The sequence below is a fragment of the Rhopalosiphum maidis genome, chromosome 3 (genome assembly GCF_003676215.2).
Source record: "Rhopalosiphum maidis isolate BTI-1 chromosome 3, ASM367621v3, whole genome shotgun sequence".
NCBI classification, from domain to species: domain Eukaryota; kingdom Metazoa; phylum Arthropoda; class Insecta; order Hemiptera; family Aphididae; genus Rhopalosiphum; species Rhopalosiphum maidis.
In genome coordinates, this window is record NC_040879.1 from 48,119,820 (window position 1) to 48,139,418 (window position 19,599).

Here is a 19,599-nt window from a genome sequence, read left to right on the forward strand (position 1 = left end):
ATGATAACTACTAGTAAACAATCTTTTTGAATTTATTCATGGTTTATTATTTGTATGGTTAATATTTACTTTTTTTATTTATGTTCTTCTTATAACAACCTTTTGGCAATTAAATAAAATTAATCTTAAGAGATTTATTTTTTAAAAATTGGATTTGAGATTATTAAGTTAAATTAATTTTGTAAAATCTGTTTATTAATTTACTTAGCACATTTTTATTTATTTAAATTATTTTTATTCATATATATAAACCACCTATATATATTTAAAAAAGTTTAAAGTTTTACCAACTTCAACTAATTATATTGTTTGATAAGACAAAAATTAAAACTTATAAAAATATATTAGTTCAGAACATAAAATTGATTATTCCAAATAATTGATACTGTTGACTAAAATCATTTTGAGACATCACTTTTTAAAATTTGTTGCTAATTGTTTTTATAAAATAAATTATTGCAGTAGAACCCTTTATATATGTTTAAAAAAACTTAATTATATTTTTGTTTTTAATAATTTAAAATTAATATTTAATCTGACGAGTATTTATTTTATTATAATTGTAAGACTCATAGTACAACAAAACAAATATTAGGTAATATTTCTTTGTTTATAGTGTTGTTTTTTCATTATGGTTCAGTTTGATAATTTTGGTTTTCTATTAGTAAATATGTGTAATATACTTAATGTATAGTATTAAATTATATTTTTTAAATTACAAAAATTGCATTCATTTCCACATTGTTTTAAAATGATAAGCACTGAATTGAAAACCATTTGGCCAATGTAGTTCTTATTGTTATTATATATAAATTATGTTATTATAATTATATACATAATATAATAATTTTTTCATTATGATAAAATAAATTGTAATCTGAATATAATATCTAAATTTGACTATTTTTTTAGCAATAATAATTTTTTTTATTACTGTAATCAATGTAGATGTATTGTTTTATATAATTATAACTGTATAAAGTGTAATTTATCACCAAAAGAAAATAAATTATTATATTTTAATAATTAAATTTAGTTTTTGAATTATGTGCTAGAATATGTATTGTGAATTTTATTCAAATTGGAGTTCTAACTGAAATAATCTGTGATCATATATATTTATATTTAATGTATAATTATATATGTATGTATTGCATTTTTAAATATGATATAATTTCAATACTTGTAACTAGTAATGTGTTTAATGGACACATTCTTCTGATTAATCATCAAGTAATTATTTAAATCTATATTCATAGCTACTATGAATACAACAGCGTGTTGAAATGTTTGTAAAGAAAATACATGGGAAAAAGCTAGAACAAATAATAATTAGCCCACACTTACCTGTTTGTGTATACAATTTACAGATTACTTGGTCATTCTCATTTCGAAAAATTAATTTTTGGCTGTTATTTTTAACTTTTAGCATGGCTAATGGCTATGTGCATTTTTTTATTTTTATTTATTTTATTTATATTTATTAGAAATCTTTTACATAGAAGTAAAAAGGGTTCTATCTTCAACTTTGATGGAGAATTCTGCTAATAATTAAAGTTAAATTTATAATACATTATATTGTATGCAAAACAATTTTCAACTATATCAAAACATCAAAACTAATTAAAGAGTATAACATTTTTTTTTTTTATTAATTATTTTAGAATTATTGGTTAATTATTAAGCATTAACTTTAATAAGTATTATGATCAGCTGTTATATTTTAATGTACCGACTTTGACCTTGGTGAAATGTTCATCCTTTTACTTTAAAGGACCATAAGGCTAAATATGTTATGTAACATTATGGATATTGCAGTCAAATAGGACAGAATTGTAATTCGTAATTTTTGTACCATAATTAAATGTTGAAAAGCATTCAAATATAATTTTGTAGTATTTAAAAGTAGTAAAATATAAACGAGTGAAGCACAAGATATAATTTTGGATAACTTGAATACAACATTTGCAATTTACAAATATAGTAGGTATCTGCATTGCATAGCACTTTTAAATATTACTTAATATAGAAAAACTTATATTATGTTTTGCTAATGGTTAATCTGTTCTCTACTATATTAACTAACAACAATTTATTTTTATATATTTTTTTTAAATTCCATGTTGTGAAAAATATTATGTAATTCCAAACAGTGGATGATGGTCACTTTGACAGAATCTCGAGCGTAGTACAAATTTCTTTTACAGTCTCAGAAAGTTAAGTTCCAAATGTTTCAATATCGGCAATTTGTAATTAAGAATTGATAGCCTACTGAACATGTTATTGTCAATGGCGCTTTTCTTTATAAATAATTGTTGTTAAGTTTCTCGAGTTTCTGTCGATTTATTTTGTTGTTTTGATATTTTTACACGGTTATATCTGATCAGTAGTGAATAGTGATTACCATTACTATCCATACAAATATTATTATTATTACATTTCAAATAAAACTTACACGTTTTAACTTTGTTAGAGGTAAGACCAATGTTGAATATCGTTTTCTCAAGAAGTTTACTAGCAGGAAGTATGAAATTATTGACCATTTTTAACGTTTTTTCCTTTCGTTGGTACACTACTACACTGGTAAACTAGTGGCTAGTGCACTAAGCACACGAGCGTCACGAACTACGATAAATTGTACACTAAGGCTGCTAGTAATATTATATTAGTGAACATATAATATTATCTATATCGTAGATTATTATACTAATCTTTAAATTGTTTCGCGGACTGGAAATAAACAAAATATCCGGGAACGCAATTCACGTACATTTTAAAAATAACCGGGCCTCAATTTTCGTACTATATGACTGTGACTTGTTTAGAGACGCAGTTTATTAACTCTGATTTACGTTCTACATCAATTATAGGTATTTTGACAACAAAATTCGCTGTGTACAGCAGTTACAACCCAATACATACCTATGTATAGTGTTGTAAAGGCAGGCACGTGTTGATGTTAATTTATTATGATCGAGTTTTAAATTATGAAAGGAGTGAAGAATGAATACATTGATTTTACAATATCATGTTTTTTTCCTCTTTGTCCGTCATCACTTTTTGGAACAGCAAAATGGCTCGATTCGCAATTTCAATAGATTGTCCAATAGAAAACTGAATCTGGTTGATGCTAATAAACGCTAAGCGTCCTTTAATTGCGCTTATGGAACCATAATAGTGTAGTACACTGTACTTATTACTTACGTCAAACTACACAGATGTTTTAAATTCCGTAAGTACCTATTTAACGTTTATACGATCAATGTGTATAATAGTCGTGTAGAGTAGGTAGCCTATGCATGCTATTTTTAATTATTTATTAGTTTTAATATTTATTTTAGTAGAATTTATGGTAATATTTACGTAATATTCTTATTTATTATTCAAATGGATCCCATTAAACAGGTCTGTGTGGGGCACATGTTCAAGTGGATGTTTTTTTATTGTTAGATATAACATATAGATCTCTAAGAAAAATCAATAAAATAATTGCATTTTATATTCAGACAAAAACTTGGTAGTTACTTGGTTTTTTGATCTTATATTTTTTGTGAAGAACACTTATTTTTATTCAATAAATTTGTTTATGGCAGAATTTATGCATATTAGGTATTGATAACTAATGCAAATTATGATTTTGTATGAGCAACTTTGATATATTAGTTTTGGATTTTTTTGATTATGTGTATTGCAGATTGGGTAGCTTATATTGAAAAGTTGTCAATTAAAGAGGCATGAACAAATGCTTTAATGTTTGCTAATGTATTAAATCCCACACATGTAGATTGTAGGTGGTGTGTGGGCAAGCAATGGTGTTTTTACCGTCTACGCTGCAATGTTTATTGGCTTTTAGGTCTTAAAAGTACATGACTTAAACAAGATATTCTATTGATTTAGTTATGAAATTAATAAAGTCATATCTGTTTATTAAATTATAACATTATCACAGTCTAAATCGTTATTACCTATTGGTTATATTTATGTTTTAGTCTTCCTTTATTATATTGTAGCTACTTATTTTTGCTCAAGCTCTGTGTAGAATAATATGTTCGAGTTCATCTAAAAATAAATTAATAACAACTTGAGGAGGCCTATAAATTTCATGTAAAGTATGAATTTTATTTTTCAAATAATTTCTTGACTAGATAAAATTTTGGTTTAACTTACCAAGTTTAGTTTTGGTATATTATTTCTTAATCTATATCTAATTTTACTTAATGTTCCTACAAATATCATTTTAGATCATCAGTATTATTTGTTGTTTTTCGGTCATATCTGGATTATGTTTTTTAATACAGCTAGAATTGTTTATTTATTAGCCTATGTTATTATTACAATCGTAAAAAACAATTAAAAACAAAAATGAATCCATCTAGTAGCTTAAGTTTACATTTTGTCAAACTTGCATACAAAGAATATTATGTATCTGTTTAATTTATATAAATTTATGTATTATTGTTAAGCTATAAGTCTAGTTATATTTCTAGGTATATCTAGGATTTCTAGGTCTAGGTATTTGTGAAATTTATTTACAAACTGGAAGTAGTAAAATAGAATCATTGTCTGATTAAAAATTGACGAATAACCAAAAACTAAGTTAAATTTTAATTCAAAATCTATTTATAGATATTACACTAATACACTAGAATGAATTATATTATTGCAATTTTAGAATTTTAATGTTTGAAATTGTGATTTTTTGTTTTTAGGTATCAATATATTTTACTAAAAATGTTTTTTTATCAAAATGTTTCATTTGTCCTAATGAAGTTCAACATAATTGAAATTACACCTATAAAATGATTTGTAGAATATTTAAGATTTTGTACTTATTATTTTTTTAGATTCTGAGAACGGAGTGATGAATGTATTGATTTTACAATGATGTGTGTTTATTTTTATTTTATTTTTTTATTTTTGTGTCCGTCATCACGTTTTGGAGTAGTAATTGTGTTTTGATTTATGACTTAAGTCCCTCTTTGAAAATGAAAATGAAAATGAATTTAGTAGGTACTTTGGTGAATCAAAAGTAAACAATTTTCAATAGTTTTCAAAAACGTCAGGAAAAACCCTGAAAAAGTAACGGAAAAACGGAAATTTTTACGCATAACCATTTTCGATAAAATCGATTTTTTGATTTTGCTCTAACTGAAAAACGAATCATTGTAAATACTTGAAATTTTTACCAAATGTTTATATTAGCGTTATCTATTTACGATTAAATTTTCAAAAAATTTAGAATTTTTTTAATTTATTTATAAACCATTGAAATTTTTGATTTTTCTAAATTTTTTTTCTTAAAATGCCGATAAAAAAAATTTGGCTTTCCTAAAAATTTTTAAAATATAATACAAGGTTTATTATAAGTTGTACTTATCGTACTAAAAAAAAATCAAAAATCATTAGTCACAATTTTTGTTTATAAGCATTTAAAGTTCAAATGTTTACGAAATATATCAAAATCGCGGAAATTTGCAAGGAATTTTGAAGTTGACAATTCATAAAATGTTTGTGATTTATACTTAAGGTTAAAAAACCCAATTTAAGGTTATCCATAAATTTTTCTTCAATAGCGTCAAATGTCTTTTATGACCTTTATAAGCGTATGAAATTTAATTTTTTACGAAATCGGGTAAAATAACGATATATTATAATATAATATATCCTACTAATTATCATTGACTGAAAAATCATCTCGGTTCAGAATCGTTTTTTGTATACAATGATACCTGTCATTGCATTCAAATTAAACACATCCATTAAAGTGATCTACTCTCCATCGCTGCTATACAGCAGAGCGATATCCACTTGCCCAACTTTTTTATAAATACATATATATATATATATATATATATATATAATAATAACAATTTATTTTGTTATTTTGTTTCAGATATTTGTTTTTATTAATATGTTCCGTATGAAATGATATCCTAGAAAATGAGAAAAAGAAATTGATAATTAAATAAATACTCGATACACGATTTGCTCGTGCTCATTGTAGAATTAATTAAAAAAATAAATTAATAAAAATAATTAACTATTTTACTTAAAAATGATATATTTTGTTATATTAAAAAAATAATTATTGTATACCTTGATTATTTAAAAGTTAAATAATATTTATTTATTCATTTTTAATTTATAGTTGTGTTCATTATTTAAATTCTGCAAATTCTAATTTAATTGTAAAAGTTTTTTTTATCAAAATAAATTAGAAAAATTGTTAATATTTAGAAAAATTACTTAAAAATAACTTTCTTATATTTTTATAAATATTTAACCATTTATGACTTATAGCCTTTTGAAATATGTATAGACATAAAATTAGTTAAATATCATTATAATAATAAAATAAAATTATTAATATTTCATTTGAAAATTCAGTAGAGCATCGGTCCTGTAAAACGTGGTAATCTGGATGGTACATAACAGGTCGTTTTTCAGAATTTCCCAATCTATTTAATCTAATCTTTTATCAGCAATAATAAAATACATGTCAGTTTGTTCACATATTTCTTGTCAAGCGTACTATTAAAAACAATTCCAATTCTTTTCCTAATACATAAATATGTATTTTTTTAGTTATAAATAGTTAAGTCTTGTACTATTAATGTATTTTTTTTTGTCTTTTGTAAAATCGAATAAAATATGTGGTGTAACAAAATGTCTTAGTCATTTGAGTTGGTACTATCGTCCGAACTATTGAAGCTCTACTGTATGTCTGTATATAATTATGTAATAAAGCTAAAATAGTAGTAAGCAATGGTATTAATGAAACATTTTTTTATAATAATACATTAATTAATAACTAGGATGTTGTAATTATTCACTTTTAATAAGATATAATTGATGGGTCGTTGAATTTCAATCTCCTTTTATCATTTTTATTAGTTTTTAAAGCCTAATATTATTACAATAAATATTTGGGCTTGTGACTTGTGAGTAGTGAGTTCAGATTAAATAAATATTATTCATTTTATTATATACAAAAACATATGTACATGTTTATTGAAACCTTTTTATTATTTATATAATATAAAATCTTATTGTTTTGTAGAATTATTTTTAATAAACGTTTTATTCTTGATAAATAAATAAATGGATATTAGATAAACTATTTACTCGTGTACTTTAAGTAAGTCCATTTCCTTTTTATAATCAATTCAAAGGCTGAAGCCCATATAGCAGATGGTATGCAGATATGGCGAGGAAGTAATTTTTTTAGTGAAATAAAAATACTTATGAATTATATAATAATGGCAATAGTTCTTACAAATTGTACTGAAGGTTAATCAAAAATGGTTAAACAGAGCTTTGTTACTTTACTGATAATCCTACGTATGAATCAATGAAGATTGGCTGATCGATTCACTGACTGAGTGTTGTTATTAAATTTGGTTGTACTTTTACTATTTAGTTATTTGTGCTATAGCTGTTGTTTTGCTGTATTGAAAAGAGAGGTACAATTTGTTATTGTTATTGCAAATTTTTTCATATTGATTACAAAATATATAAACGACAATATTATATTCAGTTAATAATATGTTATAAGTACATAAAGGTGAAAGGTCCAAATGTCAGTTAATGATAAAATAAGTTTTAAAAAGTCCTATTTAAGAGGTGCCCTTTGTACACATTATACACACACTTACAAATTAGTGTTCAAGTCTTCAGAATTAAACCACCTAAAACACAACAAGACAGAATAATATTATTGTATTTTAATAATTTTAGTAATAATTTTTTTTTTAATGAAAAACAACATAAAATAAGGCAGCACAATTTAAAATAATAGGTAATCACATAATACACTTTAAATAGAGTACTTATACATAATATAATCTATCTCGTATTCTGTTCAGTTCATAGACAATATTTTATCTGTTAGGTACTTATTATAATATTATTAATTGTTGATGGAAATGCTAATATTTATATATAAATATATCAAAGTTATTAGTTTATTAGTTTGTTTAATAAAGTAATTTTGACGGTTAAGACTCTTATAATTTAATATTTAAGTTTTAGGTACCAATTTCAACTTAACAAACTTATACATTAAATTTTTTACAAATTTCTTTATTAATTGATTTAACTTTTCACATTGCTACATAGGTCTGTAAATTGGAATATTGAAATTAGTGTTATCAAGTTTTATATTAATATCTGAAGATTAGATCTAATTTATCATATTAATTATTAATAATGATATACTTTAGTATTGAGTAATTTAATTTACTTTCCCGGACTTGGTTTTTTGTTACTTAAAAAATAATTCGACAAAAATAAATTTACCGACTTATTTCATACTTTTGTTTACAAATATGCGTATTCTTAAACAGTTATTAATTTTTTTAGATAGCAAAACTAAACTTATTTTTATATAAGTTATGTTAACAAAAAAAAAGATATAGAAGATGTTAATATTCCCAGACCCTAAATCACTTTAATTTATATAAAAATCTCCGCCTAGCAATATGCGAATCCGCAACGAAACTAAAACGCGACAATAAAGGAATATTTATAATCAAATATCATATTATTGTCGAATATTTTTGTATTTTAATTGTAATATTAATAGTAATCATATTTTTAAATGTTAAATCTAAAGAACAAAAAAATGTATGTGTTTGTAAGCCAGAAATAGCAAAACCGAATGTTAATGTATCTAAATAATATTATTATATTTAATTTTATTTATTTTTTGTCGCGCGTGTATGATAGATAAGTCGCAGCTCGCAGGAACTGCTCCAATTTGTCTTGGATGGCGTATGTCATACGTGCAGATTGATACAGTGACATTAAAACATATTTGGTAATCTAAATAATCTATGTATAATATGTGCACTGGCGTACCGCATACGTGACTACGGGACCAGACGTTCTGGAACGACGGGCGGGAATTTGCTGATCCAGCGACTCTCAACCTGCTGTTGAAGATATAAGGCTCATGGTTACGGCACACATAATTATTTATACTTATACTTATTGTTAATAAGTCAATGCCCACAGCAGTCGAATAGATGAATGCTTTAGGCAGAACCTCTATTGTAATAAAGAAAATCTATGCGATTTGTTTAGAGCAGTTCTAATAAGTAGGTATAATCATTGATTATAAATTTAGTAGTATAATATTGATTTTACAAATATGCGTGTTTTCTTATGTCTGAGTACGTGATAATATGTATTTGAAAAAAGCTCCAATTTTCAACTTCGAGGGTGGTTTTGGATAGAAAATTGGATCTAGTTTGTACTTTGGAGAGGCAAAAATTAAATTATAGATTCTCAGTACCTACATACTTTTTTTTACAATCGTGAAAAAACAAACAAAAAATTAAGAAAAAACTAGAATTTTTATGCAAATGTAATATTATCTTAAAACTTATCAAATTTAATCTCTACCTAGTTTAATGCGGGTCGTAGGTAATGTTCAAAGTTTTCGAAGCATAAGACCAATAAAGACAACTATAGAATGTCATAAATATACAAGTTTATCCAGTACCTACCTAATTGCAACACAATTTATTTTAATATTTAAAAAGTGCCAGGGCGTCATATTTTTATAATTGTTTACTAAAGAAATTAGAAGGAGTACGCTAAAATATTTTTAAAATAGAAGTAGGACTCCGTCCCCCCAATTCAACCACTGATTTTAAATAATCTACATTTTTATAATTATTCATAGAAAACCAATGATTAATAACTTTAATAGCTACATTAAAAAATTATCATAAAATATACTTAGTGATATAAACTGACAGAAATATTTACAGAAAGATGTTATAAATTTTGTGTATATCAAATGATTTTTTTTAAATTTAAACTATCCCTCGACGCAAATACCATTGGGGTATAATAATATGGTATAAACATGTATAATTATAATAATTTAAATTGTTAAATAGTTTATTTAATACTAATAATATAATAAATGTACCTAATATTTTCGAAAACAATAATTATACCAACCAACTAAAATACCAAATTTAAAATAAATTACTTTAATAGCTATATCAAAAAACATATCCCTCGGTCTCGGTGATAACCATAATGGTGACACTCGACACCTAATGTACAACAAAGTAATTTGCATACCTTTTTTAATTAAATTTTTGTAAATATTTATATTTCAAATAACGAACAGTATCAAATACATTTTAAGAGATTATACATTTTTAGTAATATTAATTTAACCTAGGGATTATAATATTTAATATAATAATTGATATTTACTATACAGAGTGATTCTTTTATCAATAAACACTAATTATTTAAATAATTGTAGACTTTTTTCAATTTTTTTTTCAAAATTTTTAGTTTCATGCTTTTTATAACTATTTAACATTTTTATTTTTTTCACCCTTATATTTAATAGTGAAATCACTTACAACTTTTGATTTTCAAATGATAACTTATATTTAAAATGTCATTAAATAGTAGGGCTATTTTTTTTTATGAATTTTAACGTTAAAATTATTATTTTTTATTTAACTGTTAGTGAGTTATAGTTGCTCAAAGTTGGAGGGTTTGAGGTTTTAAGGTGTTCACCTTACAGATTATTACGGCTGTGAGCCGTTGGTAATTACAGGTAAAAAGTTCATCACTGTGTTGATAGTCGATAACGAGTTTATTACATAAGATTATAATATGAAACAAAAAGTTTTATTAAAAACCGAAAACCTCCTAATTTTGAAAAGCTTAAAATTAACGAAAAATAATAATTTGAACATTAAAATTCATAAAGAAATAGCTCTATTTATTTAGTACATTTTAAATATAGGTTTCCATTTGAAAATCAAAAGTTGATAGCGGTTTCACTATTAAATAAAAAGATGAAAAAATAAAAATGTTATACCTACAGTATTACCTACAAGCGTGAATTAAAAAAATGTTGAAAAAAAAAATTAAAAGAAGTCAATGTTTGATGAAATAACGAGTGTTTAATGATAAAATAATCATCCTGTATAATATTTTATCGTGTATATTTATTTGCTATTAAAATATTTTATCTTATTATTAGTAATATAATAAGTTGAACTCATTTTTTTCGAAAATAATGCGTTGAAAATGCGGTGTGCATAAAATATAATATTATATACGTTAAAAGTTGAAAGTTCCTACAGCGAATAATTTTTTTTAAACTACAACGAAATAACTAAAATCGTTATTCTTTGTTTAGATATATAGAAATTTTTTCAGCTCTTCTTGCTATAATATTGAATTTTCCGAAGAAACTCTAGCTATATTGTATTTAGTCTATCCTTAACTTTTTCATAGACATTTTTTACGGGATACTTGTTTCACAATGATATTTTTAATGTTTTTGTAGAAAAACGATTCATTATTCCATCATTATTCCACTTCGAGCTTCGTTTTGGGTAATACATTGAATCCAGTTAATACTTTTGTTGAGTAAAATCCCCAATACTTTTCAGAATAATCAGGAAAAACTAAAAATAAATTAGGAAAAATGAACATTTTTATGCAAAACAAAATTTAAATTGATTTATTATTTTTGTTGTAATTCCAAACAAATACTTGAAATTATAAAATATTTATATATCATTTACATTTAGCATTTAATGTACATCATTGATTTTATAAACATGATATAACTTTCAAAATGTTTTAACTAATTTTTTAGTCATTTATCGACAGTTTCCATTATATATATATATATTTTTTTTTCTTTAAATAGTAATAAACATTTTTGCTTGATTAAAAAGTTTAAAAATGTAATATATTTATAATAATTATATAATTAAGGTTTCTCGACAAAATATATGTACTAATTTTAATAATTAAAAATGTCAAATATTTTTTATAAGGTCAAAAACTAGTTATTTTTTTAACAGCTATTTTGTAAATAATTTAAATTAATTCGTCCGAATGCTACTGATATTTAAAACTAGGAAATATATTACAAAACAAACTGTATATCTGAGTAAATAGTTATTATTATAATCAAGTAGGTACCTTACTAATTGATAATTAAAATTGTAATTAAAGTTCGTTTCAAATACTTTTAAAAAGTATTTGAATAATACTCAAATAGGTACATTACAAAAAAAAATAAATAAAATATTTTTTTACATCACTGTATATTATAACAATATTATGTGCATTTTTGGTCGATGCACAAAGGTTACACTTATTATACAGGTGCTGTTGACATACAAATGCTCTTTAAGCCGTACTTCAAACAAATGCATCACATAACACGCATATAGGTACATGTAGGTATAATGCTGCATTCATTATATATTTATAACAACATTTTAAGAAGCTGTTAAAGTGAAACAAATCTCTATTTAAATATGTATTGTTGTTATACAACATTGTACAAATAGTGTTATATCTTTTATTTATTATGATGACGATGATAATAATAATAATAATAATATAATAATTTAAAAAAAAAATAATAACACAACATACTATCAGTAATATAATAGCTTATAAATCTATGAAATAATTATGGTGATTTAGGCATAATGTGACTTTAAATGATGAGCTTTTCAATCTTTAATAGTTCAATTCATAATAAAATATATTCTAAGGATATCCCTCGGTTTAGTCAATTGGAGGTGACAGGAAAGAGCCATGATGATATCACCTCTATAACACAAATGTGGCTACTATTTTTTTGGAAAAATATGTATTTATGCAATAAACAAACAATACATCTATATAGTTAAATATATGTATACCACACTCAAAGTTGAAGATCAAAGCAATTTTCCTACAATATTTTATGTATTTCAGACACACACACACACACACACACACACATAAAAAACATATAAATTTACGATTAGTATACTCAGAGTTTGATAAATCTATCTAGAAGTGTTCAGCCTCGGTAACATTTACAAACATTAAATAGCTATTAAAATATATCTCATATTAAAAAATTGAAATCAACTAGCTTAAATACTTTTCCGAAAGTAATATATTTTAATATATTTAGGCATATTATGATAAAACATTAATAAACTATATAACAATATTGTGAAGACAATCTTATACATATATTTTAAGTGCTAATTTTCATAATAAGGACAGTGAGTATTATCGTTGAAATTTGTTGTAAACCTTTCGAGACATTATAGAATTTATCCGAAGAATACATAGCGTTTGAATTCAAAATTATTAGCTATGAAAACTCCATTCTGCATCTTAGTTCGCTCATTATTTGAACTTGCGGAACTTTAATCTGAGATTCTTCTACTGCTGTCGAATCTAACATGCTCGAACGCGTTCAATCAAGCTTCTTATACGCTTTGTTCCTTATTCTCTAAATTATAATATACCTTGCTGCCATGTTGGGTAGTATTGTAGTAACAGAACGAAAGTAACTAAAGTGACTATAACGACGATGTTTGGCCTTAAGCGTTACTCAATTCGTCATTTCGTAGAAACGAAAATGTAATGGAAATAATGCGTAACTGTTTTAATTTGTTTCGAGTATTGTGAATAAAAAAAAAATTCATGTACTAAAAAAGGATTGGATAAAAGAACTCAATAGTTTTATATTTTTGCACAACTTGACATTTTGAGAACATAATTTATTGACGCGAATACCTACCTATATATAATAGATATGAATAATTATTTTAAATAGTTCACTTTGCCTGTAATATAATGTTATTACACGTATTTTAAAAACGAATACGAAAGTAAATATTAAATAATTGATAATTTAAATAAAACATAGCTTTTGTTTTGAGAAAAAAAAATATTATATTATAATATAATAACAATAACAATAATATAATAGTAATTGTATAGAGCAGGCACCGGTAACTCGCGTCCCTCGGAACTTTTTGCTGCGGCCCTCCAAATATATTTCATGGTATTTAAAATTTAAATTTTATTTCTTAAATTGATTCAAATTAAATTTAATCATGAATATAATATAACAACGTGCACGCATTGTCACATTGTCATGACATAAGCTATTAGCGAGAACGTAATATAATCGTATATAATGTTTATATCGTAATATACTATTATATATAATAAATTATATTTTTTAATATTTTAATTTTGTATGCGGCCCTCAACGAAAAACTGAAAAAAAAACTATCGCCCGTGTAGGTAAAAAGGTTGCTGACCCCCGGGTATAGAGAACAGAGCTGCTGCAGGGTATAACTTTCAAATAAAAAATACATTAAGTTCTATATCACGTAGATTCGTAGATACCCGAAGCAACTATTAGTTAACAAGACAAAATACTGGTATATTTTTTTTAAAGTTTGACGTCTGAAAAGTAAATCAAATTAATCTTGCAAGTTTTGGTTTTGACGAAAAAGAAAATGACAGCAAAAAATAAGATATACTTTATTTTCGACTTTTTACGACGTATTCTGTGCATGCTCTTTTGTCTTTATACTTGTTTTGAGTGTTCACTCATCATAAAACTTGACGAGAGTGATAAATGAACGGCTGGTCTATCATTTACATTACAGAGATATTATAGACGTATGTAAGTAGAAGGTTCGACGAAAAAATATACAAATAATTTTGTTTATAATATTTATTCATATAATAATTTAAAAATGAAACACACGTTTGGCTCTTAATCGAATGACTTTATATTATTATAACTAGTTAAAAGTGAAATTCTATCGGCTGACATTAAATACATATTACATATAATAATAATTAATATATTCATATAATAGTTTACACGATGGCAGTCAAAAAAAAAAAAACAATAATATAATAATTAAATAAATACAATAATTTTACACTATAAGCTATATATTAGACATAATATCGTAGTAATATGTCTATTATAACGATACGCGACTATCTAAATGATTTTGGGCAGCGATTCGACCAAAAGACGAACATTTTGAAACGTCAACGACGGCGTGCGTTATTTAATTTGAACTCGTAAAACCGACGTGAACGAAATCTCACAAAAACGCCGTGTAGGGTACAATACAATATATTATATGTATATAGGTAGACTAATATCAAACAGTGTTATATTAATATAATATTATGTGAGCAAACTGCATTGCTAAATCTATCGTTTATCGTTTACGGTTGCAACAGAGACCGCGGATAACATCAAACGCTAACCTATTTCAGTGACGCGTCAAAGGGGGTGGACTTCGGCTCCGACCCTCCCCCGAGCATGTAAAATGTCAAATTTAGGGTAGTTGAACTGCTCAACTCCTCACCTAAACAAAAAATGTTCTACTCACAGTCGGCTTAAAAAATATTAACGTTCGTATAATTGCTCTCGATCTGATAATTTCATCAACTTGTAAATATTAATTTGAATTGAATATTTTATGTATTTATAAATCTTCTTATATAATATCATGCATGTCTGTAAACTCTATAAAGTCTCTGTCAGGTAATTTAAGAATCGTTATAAAAGTGAACGTGCCTGTGATTTAGCTGTATGCGAAAATTATACGTTTTATAAATAAATAAAACATGTAAATGAGGTGTTAAGTGGTGCTGTACACGTCGTGGAAGGGTTTCTGGAGAGCAGTAATTGGAACGTTACAACGTTACATTTTTTAAGGCCGAATGCGAAAATTACATTTTTTCTGTACTGAGCGCGACTCGAGAAGTCGAGAAGAATAAGTGTGACTCAATCCGTAAAATTAATCAAAAATCAAAGGCAAAAAAATGTTATTTGTTAACTGTTTGGGGGGGGGGGGAGATCGTTTTAAATAATTTAGTGCTGTTATTTCTATATCGGTAGTAATTTTCTTTTAATGAATTTGAACAATCCAATCGTCATTGATACTTGCACTACACAAAACACATAATATTATTACGATACATGTCTTGCGCAACTACACGACTATGTTATACTATCATAATGCATCATATTGAAATTATATTATATATTGTATTCGATAATATGATGTTGTCAAATCGAGTAGGAGTCTCGTGCCGGTCGATAATCAAGCACGTCGCACAGTACATACTCGTACGTATTATACCGACGACAGAAAACAACAACAACAAAAAACACAACACAAAGTCAAAGTCGTAAGCGTAACGGCGGAAGTCGCGCGCACAAAGGCTTTTCGAGGAGCATAATATATTATATACCTAAATAATACAGGACTGTCGCACACGCTTTACGCGCTCGTGTATTGGTGTGTGTAATATCTTAGCGGTTCGTACGTGCTATATACACTGTTATAATATAATATGGCGCGTATATTATTGCGGTGCATTATATTACGCGTATAGCATTAGTCGAACCCCTTCTATACGGTGGTGGTATCCGCGGTACACAGATTTTCGACGCGCGGGGCGAGAGAAAAGTGCCGCCCGGATGACGAGAATAAAAATTGTTCCGGTGAAAAATGTTATGACCTATAATAATACGACACCGGCGACGCTGCAGAGCTCGTTGGCCATTAACGCTATTACATATATATATATATATGTTGAGGGGGATGGGGTCGATTTCCAACAATCTTAAATGTTTGACGGTAATTTAATCGTATAAAATATTTGTTTTAAATATTATTATATGTACAAATTATGGGTACGCGTATCATTTGCTCACATTGAATTTTCGTCGGACTCACATTCCTCTATCTTTCTCTCTCTCGGAAAAAAAATTCCTACTAAAAGTATAGTGAATAGCGAGGTGTTATGTAAAAAATAAGATTTTATCTTAAATGGGCTTGTAGATCATGACGATTGTTTATAAGTTTATTTAATTATCGTTTGCACGACGCGTGTTTGTCGTGCATCCATATATAGATACACAATTTTATATTTTCGTATGACATTTATGTAAACGGCTGAGAAGAATGTCCAAAGTCCAAAGTGAAAGTGTTGGATCGAAACAGATTGTTGGTTGAAGAATTTTCTCGTGAAAATTTAAAAATTATTGGTAAAATACTTAGTTTGCGATAAATTTTCATTTTTTTTTTTTTTTTTTTATAACAATAAATTAGGTATCTTTTTATTATAGTATAATAGAATTTGAAATATTGGTTGTTTTGGTTTTTTCTCTGCGGTGAAAATATGCTATTAATTCAATCTTTACACGTGTGCTATAAGTTGTATTATAATAACAAGTTATGGTGTTCACTTTAATTTACTTAAACCTATTTATATGTTTTATCAAATCGAAAATTTTTAGGGTGGAAAAAGCTAAGCGAATTTGTAAATGGCTTAGCACCTTTAATTGCCCCTATTTTTGCTTAATACGGGGTTGTGACGGTTGTGTTGTGTATAATATCGGAAACGTAGGAAATCTGAAACAGCGAAGTGGAGCAGGAGGTGCGTATTAGTAGTAAACCTATGATTTAACCACCTAGCCGTGTCACTTATCCATACGTGTCATGTAGTAACTGAGTATCGTCGTAACGAGGCGGAACACGATTCAAGCCAAGCCGCCGCCAAATGAGCTAATAAGGTGACCTGAGTTAACTCTGTAAAAATACACGTAACGATCGGTTTCGTACACTATTATAGTATATAATAATATAAATCACTAAGCATTAATATTGTTAATTTGCATATAGGATCTGATGACGAGCTGAAAAAACTGAAATACAATATTACAATAATTGGTGTCACAGCTGACGTGTGACATAATATTGTGTTATCACAAGACTTTTCGATAACTACATCGTGCACTATGTACAGGGAATGTTCCTAATACGTTTTTTCGACGATTCGACGGGTACCTACCTGTAATCGGAATATTTTTTCCGCCATTTATAAAATTTAAAAAACTGTTTTAAAACCGTCGATAGACCAACACTACCGTTGTTTGAACATCGTTCGTTCTTTATACAACACGACTACGTATATTATACAGACAAATCCAATGACACTTACATCCGCAGAGTACGGTCGCAAAGGGTCTTGGCGGAATTTTACGACACACAACATTTACGCGGTTTGCTTTTGAAAATAGGCTATTTTTGTATCGTCGCGACTAATAACGTATTTTTTAGTTTCGGAAACGATACACGTCGAGTTCTCTTCGTCTGCGCGCTCCCAGAGTTGCGGTTGCGTTCAACTGTCTTTGAACGCGGGCAATCGTATGTCCCTCACGATGTCGTATTCACACGGGCGGAACAGGCGTATACGTCTTACGTATGGGTGTTCGGTACCAAATATACACAAATAAACGACGACGATAATAATAATAATAATAATTATATGTATTGTTCCGGGGCGGTTTTGGGTACATCGCGTCTCTAATTATCGGCTTTACGCGCGCAACACATACGCACGCAGATCCGGGCACGACGGCTAATACGTAAGATGCGCACACCGCACGGGCGCGTCTCGCCGCGGGCTCTATAAAACGCGGCGTTTATCATCATAACGGTCATAATATAATGTAACGCGCGGCGTCAGCGGGACCGGAGAAGACCGCCGGCGCGCGCGCCTCACATGTTTTCGGCTGCCGTTGTCGCGTCCGCATCGCATCGCACGCGACAACGCAGTTCTACATCGATAACAATACAATATCATTAGGTGTGATATATTGAAATAAATTATCACGCCGGGCGGCGTCTCGGCGGGCGAGAGGGGATGGCGGGGTGTGTGTGTGTGTGTGTTTGTGTGTGTGTGTGTGTGTGTTGCTCGGAGGGCGGCGGGGTGGCGGACGGCCGTGCGGGCCTATCGCACGTTGTACGTCTCCAACAGCTCCTGGACGGACAGGCAGTGGCTGCACCCGTCGTCGTGCACGAACAGGCTGTGCGACACCAGCCCGAACTTGGGGTCGGGCTTCGGCGGCGTCGGGTCGCTGACGCACACCACGGACACGGTGACGGGCGCGTGCTGCTGCTTGGACGGCGGCTTGTTGTCGCGGACGGGCGCCGCGCCGCCGTAGCTGAAGCCTCCCCTCATGCGCTCCACCGCCTCGTCGTACGTGGGCAGCCCCGTGACGATCGTGTAGCTGGGCAGCGAGTCGGCGTCGTGCTTTCGCGAGTTCTTTTCGTTCCTCCTCCGCTGGACTGCGCGGTACGCGGGTACCGGAAACACACAAAATCGTAACAAATATATAGTGACTGCAGATGAGTTATCAAATCATGATGATTGGGGTGGGTGATATACGGCGTGAGTTAATATAAGCCACGGTAATTGGTTAGATTGTTGCGATAATCGTAGGATAATGATCGATAATGACCATCGATTACTTTACAACATTAGTAAAAAAAAAAAAAAAAAAACTCGATGTGTTTTACGACAATATTGAGATCTATAACGATCTGCAAAGCTGGGCCAGTTAACTTATTTTTTCAACTCATCAATATTTAACTTGTTATATAGAAAAACTGAGTCGAGTTTAATGTTAAAAGTCGAAAAATCAATTAGACGTGTTATCCGAGTACTTGCGACCACGGTGTGAAACACTATACACAGAGTTCACGAAAGTATATAATAATAATATACACAAAAAAATATATATTTTAGTGTTTAATAATATTTACGAGAAAAATATTACAGAAAGGGAAGCCATCCAATTATATAGAACCATACTAGCAGTACTGACTGAAGTTATAAGTCATTTGGGTGTATTTTTAAAGTACCGCAGCACCGAAATCTCTAAACGTTGAACTGGGTTATCTGATATAGTTT

General features: G+C 28.0%; 1 protein-coding gene across 1 annotated transcript in view; it reads right to left on the reverse strand.

The window, feature by feature from the left end:
• Positions 1-14,552: 14,552 nt before the first annotated feature.
• The window catches only part of LOC113557164, a 74,151-nt gene continuing 69,104 nt past the window's right edge, over positions 14,553-19,599 (reverse strand). The window contains exon 3 of the mRNA XM_026962507.2: positions 14,553-18,974. Within this exon, the coding sequence (XP_026818308.1) occupies positions 18,637-18,974 (338 nt within the window). The 3' untranslated portion in view covers positions 14,553-18,636. The remainder of the gene's footprint in view (positions 18,975-19,599) is intronic.